At 46.2% G+C, this 12,969-nt stretch overlaps 1 protein-coding gene across 2 annotated transcripts in view; it reads right to left on the bottom strand.

Annotated features, from left to right (window-relative positions):
• Positions 1 to 12,969, bottom strand: part of SPDL1 (spindle apparatus coiled-coil protein 1) — a 143,519-nt gene that overhangs the window by 81,197 nt on the left and 49,353 nt on the right. For both annotated transcript variants that reach the window (XM_089654396.1, XM_089654397.1), the window contains exon 3: positions 11,963 to 12,139. In XM_089654396.1, coding sequence (XP_089510522.1) covers positions 11,963 to 12,139 — 177 coding nt within the window. The remainder of the gene's footprint in view (positions 1 to 11,962; positions 12,140 to 12,969) is intronic.

The following is a 12,969-nucleotide window of genomic DNA, read 5'->3' as shown; positions in this document are numbered from 1 at the left end:
CAAAGACCCTTCGGACCCTGGTTCTTATCGTCCGATTTCTCTCCTTAATCTAGATGCAAAGATCCTTTCCAAAATCATAGCTAACCGCTTGGCCATTATTTTACCCTCTCTTATTCATCCTTCTCAAGCGGGTTTTATAAAGGGGCGCTCGGCCACGTCAAATATCCGCAAAGTGCTCACAGTTCTACATCAGGCTAAAAATAACCCATTACAGGATCTAGCGATTATTTCCCTCAACGCTGAAAAAGCTTTTGACAATGTTAGTTTTCAATGGCTTCATACAGTCCTCTCTAAATTTGGCTTTTCCGGTCCATTTACGCATCTAATTCAGGTAGTAGCGGCGGGAAAAATATCCAACCCCATACCATTACATAAGGGAATAAGACAAGGCTGTCCACTGTCCCCCCTGCTTTTCAACTTAGCTAGCCCGCTTCTTGTTGTTTCAGTCACAACGTCATGGCATTCAAATTGCCCAACAAGATCTTCGCCTAGCTTTATTTGCGGACGACATATTAATATTCACTTCCAACCCGACTCTAGATTTACCGTACAGTCTGTTTTCGCAGATTTTCGGTGTTGCTCGGGTCTCCGTATTAATTTTGCGAAAAGTGAGGTTCTCCCCCTATATCACGCTAGACTTCCTGAATGGGCTGGCAAATCACTTTTCAAAATGAATACAAACCATATTACTTATCTAGGTATTAAAATTGGGAAATTAGCTTCATCCCTTTATTCTCTTAACTACTCGCCAGTAATACAAAAAATTTTAGGGGAATTAGAAATGTGGAATGAACTGCAGTTATCACTTATGGGTAGAGCCCACCTCTTCAAGATGACGAGTTTTCCAAAGCTTTTATATCCTCTCCAAACTATCCCTCTCCTGCTCAAACATACGGATATAGGGGGCGCTCGTGAGCTCGTGCCTATTAATTTACGGTCTCGGCCGCCGGACACATCGGCCGATTTCTGACCCTCAGGGGGGGTCCCTCCGCTTCCTCCCTGGCCCCCTGTCCCTCCAGCACCCTGATGGGGAAAAAAACCCCGGCCCCCCGCACCTCCAGCGTCCGGCAGACCGTTCGGGAGGTTGCGGCCTACCCGCCGGAGATCGCGGGTGAAGCCGCGGCCTCGATTTTAGGCCGGCCGCCGGAGGCTTCCAGGACCCCGGCCGCGGATTCGCGGTTTTCGCCCCGGACAACAGCTGAAGCCCTGGCTGCAAGTTTGGGTCCCCTGCCATCACTACCTGCAGGTGAGATGGATCCTGGCAGTGGGGAGGACCTGGATCCCGAGCCATCCCAGCGGTCGCACATTCCATCCCTGCGGGATGTCGAGCTCCTGCGCCGCTTTAAAAGTATGCTGCAAACAGAATTGTCCTCCGCTACCACCAAGCTGGCCGACCGTCTTTCGCGGGAAAATCGGGATTTGGGCAATCGGACGAATGATCTCGAAGATAAAATGGACGCTGCGGCCACAGTCATTGAAAATCACGAACAGGACCTGTGCGACCTTAAGAAGGAATTGGCGGACGCACTTCTGCGGCTTGAGGATTTCGAAAACCGTTCCCGCCGTGGCAATTTGCGATTAAGGGGTATTCCGGAAACGGTCACGGATCTTACCTCCACTGCTACTGCTCTGTTTCAGGAGCTGACACCCACTATTCCCATTGACCGGCTCGAATTTGACCGCGTACATCGTTCTTTGGGCCCCAGACGACCGGATGGGCCCCCGAGGGACATTGTCATCAAGTTTACTTATTACCGCACTAAGGAAACTATCCTCTTGGCGGCCAGAAATAACCCTGATCTTAGCTTCCAGGGGCACTGCTACCAGCTTTTCGCGGACCTCTCTCAGACCACTCTCCAGAAGCGACGCCAGTTCAAGCCCTTCACCTCGGTCCTGGTGAAACACAGAATTAAATATGCCTGGGGCTTTCCGTTCCGCCTCACCTTCACCTACCAGGGCCGCAGTCATTCTGTGGCTACGCCGGAGGAGGCCCATTCTCTCCTGGAATCTCTACATCTTCTCTCGCCGGAAGCTGCTGATCGGAGCCCGGCTCATTCCTCTGGATCCTCGGCAAGGCGGCCCCCTCTGGGCCGCATCTGGGAGCGGTCGTCCAACAGGAGGGGGGCTCTCCCTCAGACCCCTTCGCGATCAAGTCCTTCCTGTTCTTCTCCAGGCTGAAGATGCGCCTTGGAACTCCCACATATCGTCTCACCGAGGGACTACCCTGACGAGATTGTGAGTTTGGCCCTTAGGGCCTCCCCGGTTTGTCGACATTCTAGGTTGAGACTGCTCCGGCTTGCCCTTTTGGGTTTCATCCCGGGTTGGGGGGGGGTCTCTTCCTGGACTTAGGAATCGGGACTTTTTGCTGCCGCAGCCTGTTTTGGGTCCATGTGATGGTGCTTGGGTCTACGTTTGTGGCATTGGGTGATGGTTCCCTTGGGCTCCAGGGTGGGAGGTTGACCCGGTGGGCCTGGTTGGGTGGAGGGGGGTTGGCCCCTGTGGTTCTCTGGGTTTCTATGGGAGGGTCGTCGCGGAGGTTCCTGCTCCTGGGACTTTTAGTTTATTAAGATTTACTATATTCTATTATGTCAAAAAACAGAAAAAAAGAGATAATTAACGAGCGATTGGAGATGCGTAGCAAGCAGCTGGCATAAAAGGCACAAACCTCAAACCTTCACATTAAGACAATAACACATGCAGCGCTAAAAATAAAATTAAAACATAGAAAAACATATAGAGTAATATGTGATGGACTACTAGTGCTTAGTAGTGATTTATAAGTGTCCTCATAGCATGAATGCAATAGTCCCAATAAACTTGTGCAAGACGTGATGAACTCCGTGCTGTGAAGTGTTTAATATTATGCACTCACCAGAAAGCGCATAAAATGCGCATTTGAGTTGTCAGACCACTCCTGGTCCCAGAAAAGTTGAACCTATATGGATCATCTGGCGAGCTGTCACTCTGTCACTCCTTAACCAGCAGGGGGACTCCCGACATCCAAGGAACCCCACAGGGATAATCCAGGCTCATTAACCAGGGCCATTGTTTTATTGATACAAGTTGATAAGTTTTTATCATTTTAAGCATTTTATACATATTTCTCACTTCGTTTTATACTATTTGCACATTTTCAGATGTTTATGTATTTTTTATGATTTTTACTCTATTTATATGTCATACAGTATTTTCTTATATTATGTGCAATTTAATATATCATGGCTCAGGGGGGTGTTTTTAGGCATAATTCTTTATAATTTTTAGTATTTATAAAGTTTTGTTGGATTTGAGGGAGGTTTGGCCATATTCTAACATATATTTAGGGGTGTGCAATAAACGCTATTTAATTAGCCTTTATACAGGCAATTTGACTGCACCTATATTAAATCCATTTGTAATAGAGCTAAGGGCAGTCTACTAACATATATCACACTCCCTGCGGTCAATATATAGGGTTTTTTCCGTGATCTGCCGCCCCCCGTTATACCTGTCTCCGTTATGACAGGGTAGGTGAGAGAGTTTCTCTGTAATGCATAAGGGTCGCCTACCCTGAGCCGTGATAACCTAGAAAATGGCCGCTATCGCATGCTTTGCGCATGCGCGAGCGGGCCAAAATGGCGTCACCGGCTTTTTCGTTCCACCGCGCATGCGCGTGGAACGGTATATATAGGTTAGTCCGGCTAGTGCTCGCTCCCTTTGATAACGTGCTCGTCCGCACGAAACGCGTCAGGGTGGAGCCTAGCCGGTGACGTCACGCCGTTCCGTACCTCGTGGAGGCCGGCGGCCATCTTTTTATCTGGGATACCCTGTGAGTTATTTGTATACATCATCTCTAATAAAGAACATTTGTTGGAACATACTACACTATCAGTGTTTTTTGGGGTGGGCTTTCTGGTCAAGCCCCCCCTCTCTCAAGGTGGATACTGCATGTGAGTGCCCTGGTTAATGAGCCTGGATTATCCCTGTGGGGTTCCTTGGATGTCGGGAGTCCCCCTGCTGGTTAAGGAGTGACAGAGTGACAGCTCGCCAGATGATCCATATAGGTTCAACTTTTCTGGGACCAGGAGTGGTCTGACAACTCAAATGCGCATTTTATGCGCTTTCTGGTGAGTGCATAATATTAAACACTTCACAGCACGGAGTTCATCACGTCTTGCACAAGTTTATTGGGACTATTGCATTCATGCTATGAGGACACTTATAAATCACTACTAAGCACTAGTAGTCCATCACATATTACTCTATATGTTTTTCTATGTTTTAATTTTATTTTTAGCGCTGCATGTGTTATTGTCTTAATATTCTATTATGTACATTGCCTTTTTGCCCCCTGAGGGCTTCTGTTTTGATGTTTCCATTTGCAGCCATGTGTCCGGTGGTAGAGTTACCCCTAACTGTATCCTTCATGTGTAGGATGCACGTCACCATTGGTGTGACACGATTGCACTGTTGTGTATACTTTTTGTGTCTTTTTCCTTTTTTCTTTCTTTGTTCTTCTCTTTTTCTCTGTTTTTTTTTGTTTTTGTTTTCTGCAGGGTTCCGGGACGCCATGGTCCGATCGCCATTGGGAGTGGAAATTGCTGGCTGCTTTGGGCTTTTTTCTGCTGAGCGTGTTGCGTTGATACCGCCATGGCCTCACCCCTTTTGAAAATACATTCACAAAATGTTCAGGGCTTCAATTCGCCTCAGAAACGGACTAAAGTTTTTCATCACCTCAAGTCGCAACAAATAGATGTGGTATGTCTACAGGAGACCAGGTTTTCTCAGTCCTCCGCTCCGCGTTATCTTTCACCTCACTATCCCATCTTTTACACGGCCTCGGCTCCTGAGAAGCGTCGGGGTGTTCTGATAGCTTTTAAACGCAATCTCCCCTTTGTCTGTGCTCGGAATATAGCGGACCCCACGGGCAGGTATTTGCTTCTGCAAGGCACCCTCTGGGACCAGGAGGTTACCTTTGTCTCTTACTACGCGCCTAACCGTTTCCAGCATAAATTCTTTTCGCATCTTTGCACCATTATTTCTCGACACTCTAAGGGTCTTCTTCTTGTTATGGGGGATTCGAATGTTACCTTAGATTCCACACTGGATAGGCGCTACGCACAAGGAGCGACCCCCTCTCATGACTTGGTGCTGGAGGAACATATGCGCTCTCTTTTGCGGACGGCGGGGCTAGCGGACGTCTGGAGGGAACTTCATCCAACTGAACGCGACTTTACGTTCTATTCTAACCCTCATGACAGTTTCTGTAGAATTGATCATATATTCATGCAGGTCCAGCAACTCCCCTCGGTCCGGCGGATAACTATTCCCTCCTCACCCTGGTCAGACCATGATCCTTTGGTACTCCTCCTTGCCCTTTCCGGGTCAGAACGACGCCCTTTTCATTGGCGCATCAATGACTCTTTACTGACCACTCAGGCTACCTGCCAAGAAATAGAATTCTTCTTACGGACATACTTTACGGAAAACTCGGGATCGGTCTCTTCAGCAGTGCCCCTATGGGAAGCGCATAAGGCCACGGTGCGGGGTCATGTTATACAACTGGCTGCAGTCCGGAAGCGGGAGCGGGAACGTCGACTCTCGGAGCTTCATTCTCTCCTGGCCTCTGCGGATGCGCGTTGGAAGTCATCCCCATCCGTGGCCGATAAACGCGCTCGGGACGCTCTGGCGACAGAATTGGACCTCCTTGCCTCTTCGGAGGCGGAACGGGCCTTGCGTTGGACCAAACATAAATTCTATTCCTGTGCTAATAAGCCCGGTCCCATGCTAGCCAGGAAACTCAATTCTGTGGGGAAACCCCATAAACCGATTCGGCTTCGACTTTCCACGGGTGGCTGTACTTCTAATCCCCAGCAGATTGTTTCCCAATTCTCGGACTTCCTTTCGCGCCTCTATGCTGCCCCAGATCCCTTCCCTGTGGCCCAGGCAGAGGCATTCTTTCAGGACCTCCATCTTCCTGGATTAACCGAGGCAGCACAGGTGGCCCTCAACGCAGGTGTCACCGTACCGGAAGTGCTACAAGCAATCAAATCTTTACGGTCCACCGCGGCCCCAGGTCCAGACGGCTTCTCCGGTCTCTATTATAAAAAATTCTCAGCCCTATTGGCGCCCTTTTTAGCTGCCTACTTTAATGAGTTACGACAGGGCTCCTTGCCCTCTCCGGACGCACTTAGGGCACATATCTCTATGATTCCTAAGACGACCGCTGATGTCCAGGAACCGCAAGCCTTCCGGCCCATCTCTCTTCTTAATGAAGACTTGAAAATATTGGGCAAGATCCTTAGTTTTCGCATCAATAAATATTTGTGTAGCCTGGTCCACAGGGACCAAGTAGGGTTCGTCCCCGGGAGGCAGGCGGGTGATAATGTCCGTAAGGTGGTCCATCTTATACATTTTCTGCAACAACGGAAAATCCCAGGATTCTTACTGTCCTTGGACATATATAAAGCTTTTGATTCTCTATCCTGGGAATATCTGCGGTTTGTGCTGTCTCGCTGGGGTTTCGGGGATTCTATTCTCTCTTGGATTCAAGCCTTGTATGCCTTTCCTTCGGCTTCCGTTAAATACGCTGGGTATTTCTCGGATCCCTTTCCTGTTGGGCGAGGGACGAGGCAGGGCTGCCCGCTGTCCCCGGCGCTCTTTGTCCTGGCGCTTGAGCCACTGGCTTTAGCGCTCCGGACCGACTGCAATGTATCGGGAGTTCCATACGCGGGACAGGAGTTTAAGCTGAGCCTCTTTGCGGACGATGCCCTCTTGACCCTTACTAATCCTCTGACGACGCTTCCTAATTTGCAACGGGTTCTTGAGCACTTTTCCTTGATCTCGGGTCTACGTATTAATTTGGATAAAACCGTTGCTCTCAATATTACTTTGGCTTCAGATTTGGTTTCGCGCCTACAATCCCACTTCCCTTACCGGTGGGCTTCCTCTTCTCTTGAATACTTGGGCATTCGCTTGACCCCCACCTATGACTCCCTTTTTGCTGCAAATTATTATCCTTTGCTTAGCTCCTTATCTTCTCTTATGCATTCCTGGCAATTTTCGCACCTGTCTTGGATAGGACGGGTTCATTCAGTGAAAATGACCATCTTGCCGAAATTGTTATATTATTTTCGCACCCTCCCAGTGCACGTTCCCCCTCATTTTCTTCGGTTGCTTCAGGCGAAGTTTATGCGTTTTATCTGGGCCAATAAGCATCCCAGAGTTTCTAGAAATACGCTCTTTGCTCATAGACTCCAAGGTGGTCTTGGGGTACCCAATGTAACTAAGTATTATCAGGCGAGCCAAATTGCCACGCTGTCTATGTTGCACGCTTCCTCCGATGTTCCTCTCTAGGTCCTGCTGGAACTGCCTAATTGTGCCCCTATCGCACTATCGACACTTCTATGGCTTCCCCCTGCCCTGCGCCCTACGGTGCTGAGTCCGATGTTGCTCCATGGCCTACGAGTCTGGGACTCGGTACGTTACTCCAGTGGCCTGATGTCCCCTTTCTTGCCCTTGCTTCCAATCGTTAATAACCCTCTTTTCCCGCCGGGTCTAGATCACGCGAGGGCATTTTCTTGGTGGGTGGCTCATGGTTTCTCACAGGTGCGACACTTTTTGATTTTTCGGTCCTTTCCCACCTGGAATGTCCTCCGGGAGTCTCGGGATGTTCCCCCAGCGGAATTTTTTCGGTACCTTCAATTGCGGCACTGGCTACTCTCGCTGAGGGCCACTTCTGCTTTCCCATATCAGACATCTGCCTTTGAACGGCTTTGCCAGCAGCGTCCGGGCGCCCCGGGCCTTATCTCCCTTCTTTACGCAGCTTTGAACAGATGCTCGTCGCACACTTCTCTTTCATATGTAGTTCAGTGGGAACGCGACCTGGGAGTGGCTGTGGATCCGGAGGACTGGAATAAAGCCTGGTCACTCATAGCTAAATGTTCGTTTAATACGACCACGCTGGAAGCAGCCTATAAGGTATTGTTTCGTTGGTATTGGGTGCCGGCTCGTTTGGCCCAGGCTAGCCCTGCCTGTAGTGATCGATGTTTTCGGGGTTGTGGCCATCGTGGCGATGTACTGCATATCTGGTGGTCATGCCCGAGGTTGGTTCGTTTTTGGTCTCGTGTGTTTGGCCTCCTTTTCACTTTGTTTCATCTCTCCATACGCCGGGATGCTCGGTATGCTTTGCTTCATTGCCCCATACCGGGCCTCTTGGCTCGTCAGCAGCGATTGGCTTCCTATTTGTTTTTATCAGCCACTAGGACAATTGCCCAGGCCTGGAAGAGTCCGTTTGTACTTTTTCAGGGGGTGCGGGATCGTATGACTACTATGATGCTCAATGAACAGATGTCGAGTATATGCAATGACTCTCAACATAAATTTTTGAAAATATGGGAACCGTGGTTGCAATATGCCTTTCCCACGCTCCCCCCGGCCAGTGTAGGGAGGTGATGGAGTTTTGTATTGGCGCTCATGGACCCTTGCTCTCTGGTGTGTGTTTTTGTTTTTGTTTTTTCTCTTTCTTTCTTCTCTGCTTTTCTTCTTTCCTTTTCTGTTTGTTTTGATGTGACAGTGGACAGCTGTCTTTAGTTGCGATAATCTGAGTTTCACTGATGTTATTGTTACCTATGTGCCATTGATAGCCCCTACGTGGGCATACGTTTTGCCTTATTGGAATTAGAGCGTTGTCTGCTCTATTATACATTTTCTATCGGTGCAATTGATAGCCCCTGCGTGGGCGTGTTTTGTTGCCTCTGTTTTATACTGTTTAAAATTAATAAAAACCATTGAAATACAAATCCTAAAGTTGGAAGGCAGGGAATGCAAAAAAAAAAAAAAAAAAACATACGGATATAGTCAGGTTGAACAAAGCGATTTCCATTTTCTTATGGAGGGGGCGCCGTCCGCGTATAGCTATATATAAGTTGTTTCTCCCTAGATGTGAGGGCAGTCTGGGCCTTCCCAACATTAAACTCTATAATCTATCTTGCATTTTACGGGTATGTATAGATTGGATCTCCCGATCGTCCATGTTTTCCAATTACCAACTCGAATCTGCCATGGTGAGTCCGTTTGATCTGTCGGCCCTTTTACATTCTAATTCCAACTCACTTCCTCCACATCTTAAACATAATCCACTCATACCGGATACGCTATTCACATGGAGGGAGGTCAGACGTAGACTAGGAGTTTCTCCCTGGTTGTCTCGTTTTCTCCCTATTCATCACAATCCTTCCTTTTCTGTCTCTCAACATAATGCAGCTTATGAAAAGTGGTATAACCAGGGTATTAGACTTGTAAGTCAATTGTATGACTCTGCATCAGGATCTCCCCTTCCGTTCCAACAGATTCTTAGCTCGTTTGCTTTGCCTTCCCACCATTTTTTGTATATCTTGCAAGTTAGGAATTATGTGAATTCCATAGCGCAAAACAAGTCCACTCACTTCTGCTCGACTATGATAGAAGTCCTTGTAAGGAATCAAAAATACAACATATCCAATATATATGGTCAACTGTCTATGCACTACGCAAAACCGCTGGAATCCTATACTTCCATCAAATCGTGGATACGGGACTTTGACAATGCTTTCACCGCGGAGCAAATACTCACAGGTTTTAACACTACCTGTGCGTTCAATACGAATGAATTTTAGAGGGAGCAGCAATTCAAAATTATGCATCATGCTTATATGCCTTGCCAGTACTCACGAGCAGACTCAATGATCTCTACATGTCCGCTCTGTGGTTCATACAAGCCGTCACTTCACCACAGGTTCTGGAATTGCCCATTGGTCTCTACCTTCTGGAACCAACTTTTGAACTTTGTGTTTTTCATCACTACTCTCCCGTTACCTAGAGACCCGCTGCTTCTTCTTTTTGGCAACTTGGAAGTTTCAGTGTCTGCTGCCCCACACCGTCATCTTGCTTTGTTCAGAGCAGCCAAACCATGGCTATCCATTTGCTTGATGGCGGCGAGAAGGTCTATTATTTAAAAATGGGTCTCCAACTGTCCGCCTACCATCTCAGATGTCAAAATGGAACTCAACTTCCTACTTCGATTGGATCGGCTCAGCATGCATATCGCTCCTTCCACATCAGGAGTGGAAAAGTTCAACCGTAAGTGGGGTCAATATGTCTCAAAAGTACTCCCTACCTTGGAGCCCCAGCACCCCTCTCATGGTTTTCTAAACTAGTCATAAGATAGTTTCTAGGGTATTCCTGATGCATTGTGTTATTATCGTTTAAGGGGACAATTGATTGCTAAATTACTAGTGCTGTGTTCTTCTTAGAAATTTCTTTTACTATTTTTACGATCTGCCCTCCTTCCACTTTGGCGCTCTGGCCTATTATTATCTCTCTCTTCTCCTTGCTGACTCTTCGTGAAGTGTTCCCCTACTAGCCCACCTTCATACATACTGATGCGCTGCTTCCCACTATACCATACTATCCTATTACTCTATCAGTTTATTACCTTTTTGTCCTAATTTCTATATCCTGGTATGTTTTCTTGGTCTTCTGGCCTCAGAGTTCTGGCACATAACCTCTTGTCCTCCATTTCTCCCTCTTTCCTTCCCTGTTGGCATATTCTTTTATATGCTGGTTCTTTCAGCTCCTTGCTCCTATTTTCTTACTGCTCTATCTCTACCTTATGTCCTAATTTTTCTTTCACTTCTTAATCTTATGCACGATGACCTCCCTCTTGGTCGTTAGGACAAATGGTCAACATTGCTTACATCGCTTATCCCATTTGCTCATACCTACGAATATATATACGTGATTTTTCCAAATCCTGCATATTTTACCTTTAAGCCTTTGTACCCTGATACATTACACCATGTCTATTTTCTCATAAGAAACTCTTATCTTTCCAAATTTCTCTAATCCCTCTTTGTTTCTTTCGGGGCTTTTGCAACATGTTTATGAGTAAAATTGTCATCCTGGAATCTATTCACCTGACTTGGCATGTTGCCACGCTACGACTACTGACATATTTCATCGTTGGTTAACGTGTGTGTACAATAAAACCCAATAAATTTTCTTTTTAAAAAAAAAAAAAAAAAAAATGTGCTTCTAGTGTGAGGCTAAGAGCTTGTTGGTTTCCTATGCCTTGCTAGTGCTTTGCACTTTTCATAGTGTTCTACCCCCTCCACGATACCACAGCAGACTAGGCTGCCCATTGCACCTGCTTTTTGGCAGGAGTTTCTTAAATATGTTCTGCTTTTTTTTTCTGTTTATTTTTCTACCCAGTTCTGCGATATTACCTAGTCACTGTAAGCCTAGAACCAGTTACCTTTGAAGATCAACCAAAGGGCGTTGTAGTAACGAAGACAAGTATCTGGACGATCTTTCAACCTCTCTCCAGCATACGATGCGACAGACGACCTTTCCCACTCAAGATGGCAGCACCAGGACACAAACACCTTGGCCTATCAGGCACCACCTTACATCACTCTATATTATGTTTTTTCGTAGCCACTCCTCAGCAAACATTTGAACTTTGAATTTTAAACTTCTAATAAAGAACCATTGAAATTAAAACCTCTGTCTCGCTACAGGAACAAGGTAAAAAAAAGTTTAAAATGAATTCTAGGGCATATCCTAAAGTTGGAAAGGGTTTAGAAGTAAATTTGTACAGTACAGAACACAGCAGAAACTTCTCCAATTTAGACATGGTCACTGACTAAAAACTTGTATGAAGTCATCTGAAGGTAAGGGGAGAGAAACTATGTTTTGACTCATTTAGTGTAAACTTCAGGGATTTTTTGCCTAACAAAGCAAATAGGAAAAGCCAAGCAAAAATGAGAAACCACCATGAAGAATATTAAATATTATTATATGTAAATCATTTTAAACGTTCTATCAATTCACACTCCCAAAGAACTTCAGATCCTCAAACATAAGACTTGTTGTTGGTTAATGGAAAAATTTCTGTGGAAAAAATATTTACAAACGAAAAAAATTACAAGTTGTAATATCTTACCTTATCTTTTAGTTCACAAACTTCCCGATTATGTATCCTCTCCATTTGTTCCTGCAGTTGTTCAAGGCAAATCTTCTGTTGTTGTTTTATATTTTCGCACTCCACATTTATGCTTTCCAGCAAGTGATTTTTAAGTTCAACTTCCCGATTTAGAGAATATTTCTCCTGTTCCAAATTCTGTAATGAAAGTCCAATATAAAGTAAAAATTATAATCATATAAAAAAAAAAAAAAGGTACACATGCTGTATGAAAATCTAGGTAAAGTCAGTGACAAACATGGTGAATGGTTTCACCAGGACATTGCTGACTGCAGCGAGATGCACAAGATGCCGAGTACAAATGAAAATCAGCAGCAAAAACACTTTTATCGCTGTTGAGCTCATTCAGCATGTCAGAGACATGCTTTAACCACCTCCCGTCCGGCCCATGTATATAAACAGCCGGACGGTGGCAGTGCAGGGTCGGTGGCCGTTTATTGACGGCCTCCCCGCACCCTGCTTGTGCGCGCTCCATGGGAGCGTGCAGCACCGCGATCCGGTGCCTGCTGTGTCCTCCGGACACAGTGGCACACCGATCATCGGACGGGAACCCCTGTGCGAGGTCCCGATCATGTGATCACCGATTGGCCAACCAGTGATCACATGCAGATTAGTAAGCAAGATGTCACTTGTGACATCATTGCTTAATACGTGTGAAATCAGTGAATGATCACAGAGGTCACATGGTACAAGGCTATTCACAACAGCTTTGTACCATGTGACAAGCTGTGACAAATCACAGCTCACACAGTAGTTCTCAATGGCTGCAAGAATGCAGCCAGAGGGGAGAAATTATTGCTTTTATAGCCTTTATGGGTGTAAAAGCAATCAGTGTAAAAAAAATAAAAGAAAAACAAAAATCTTCATCACCCCGCACAAGTAGTACAGTGTCACCATGGTGACACTGTACTGCTAAGGTGACAGTATGAAAAAAAAAAAAAAAGTTTAAAAATTTTTGGTTATAAACT

This window comes from Staurois parvus, unplaced genomic scaffold (assembly GCF_062004578.1).
Source record: "Staurois parvus isolate SC_StPar_1 unplaced genomic scaffold, SC_StPar_1.0 ptg000763l, whole genome shotgun sequence".
Lineage (NCBI taxonomy): Eukaryota > Metazoa > Chordata > Amphibia > Anura > Ranidae > Staurois > Staurois parvus.
Note: the sequence above shows the minus strand (reverse complement) of the source record. Positions and strands in the feature narration are given on the sequence as shown.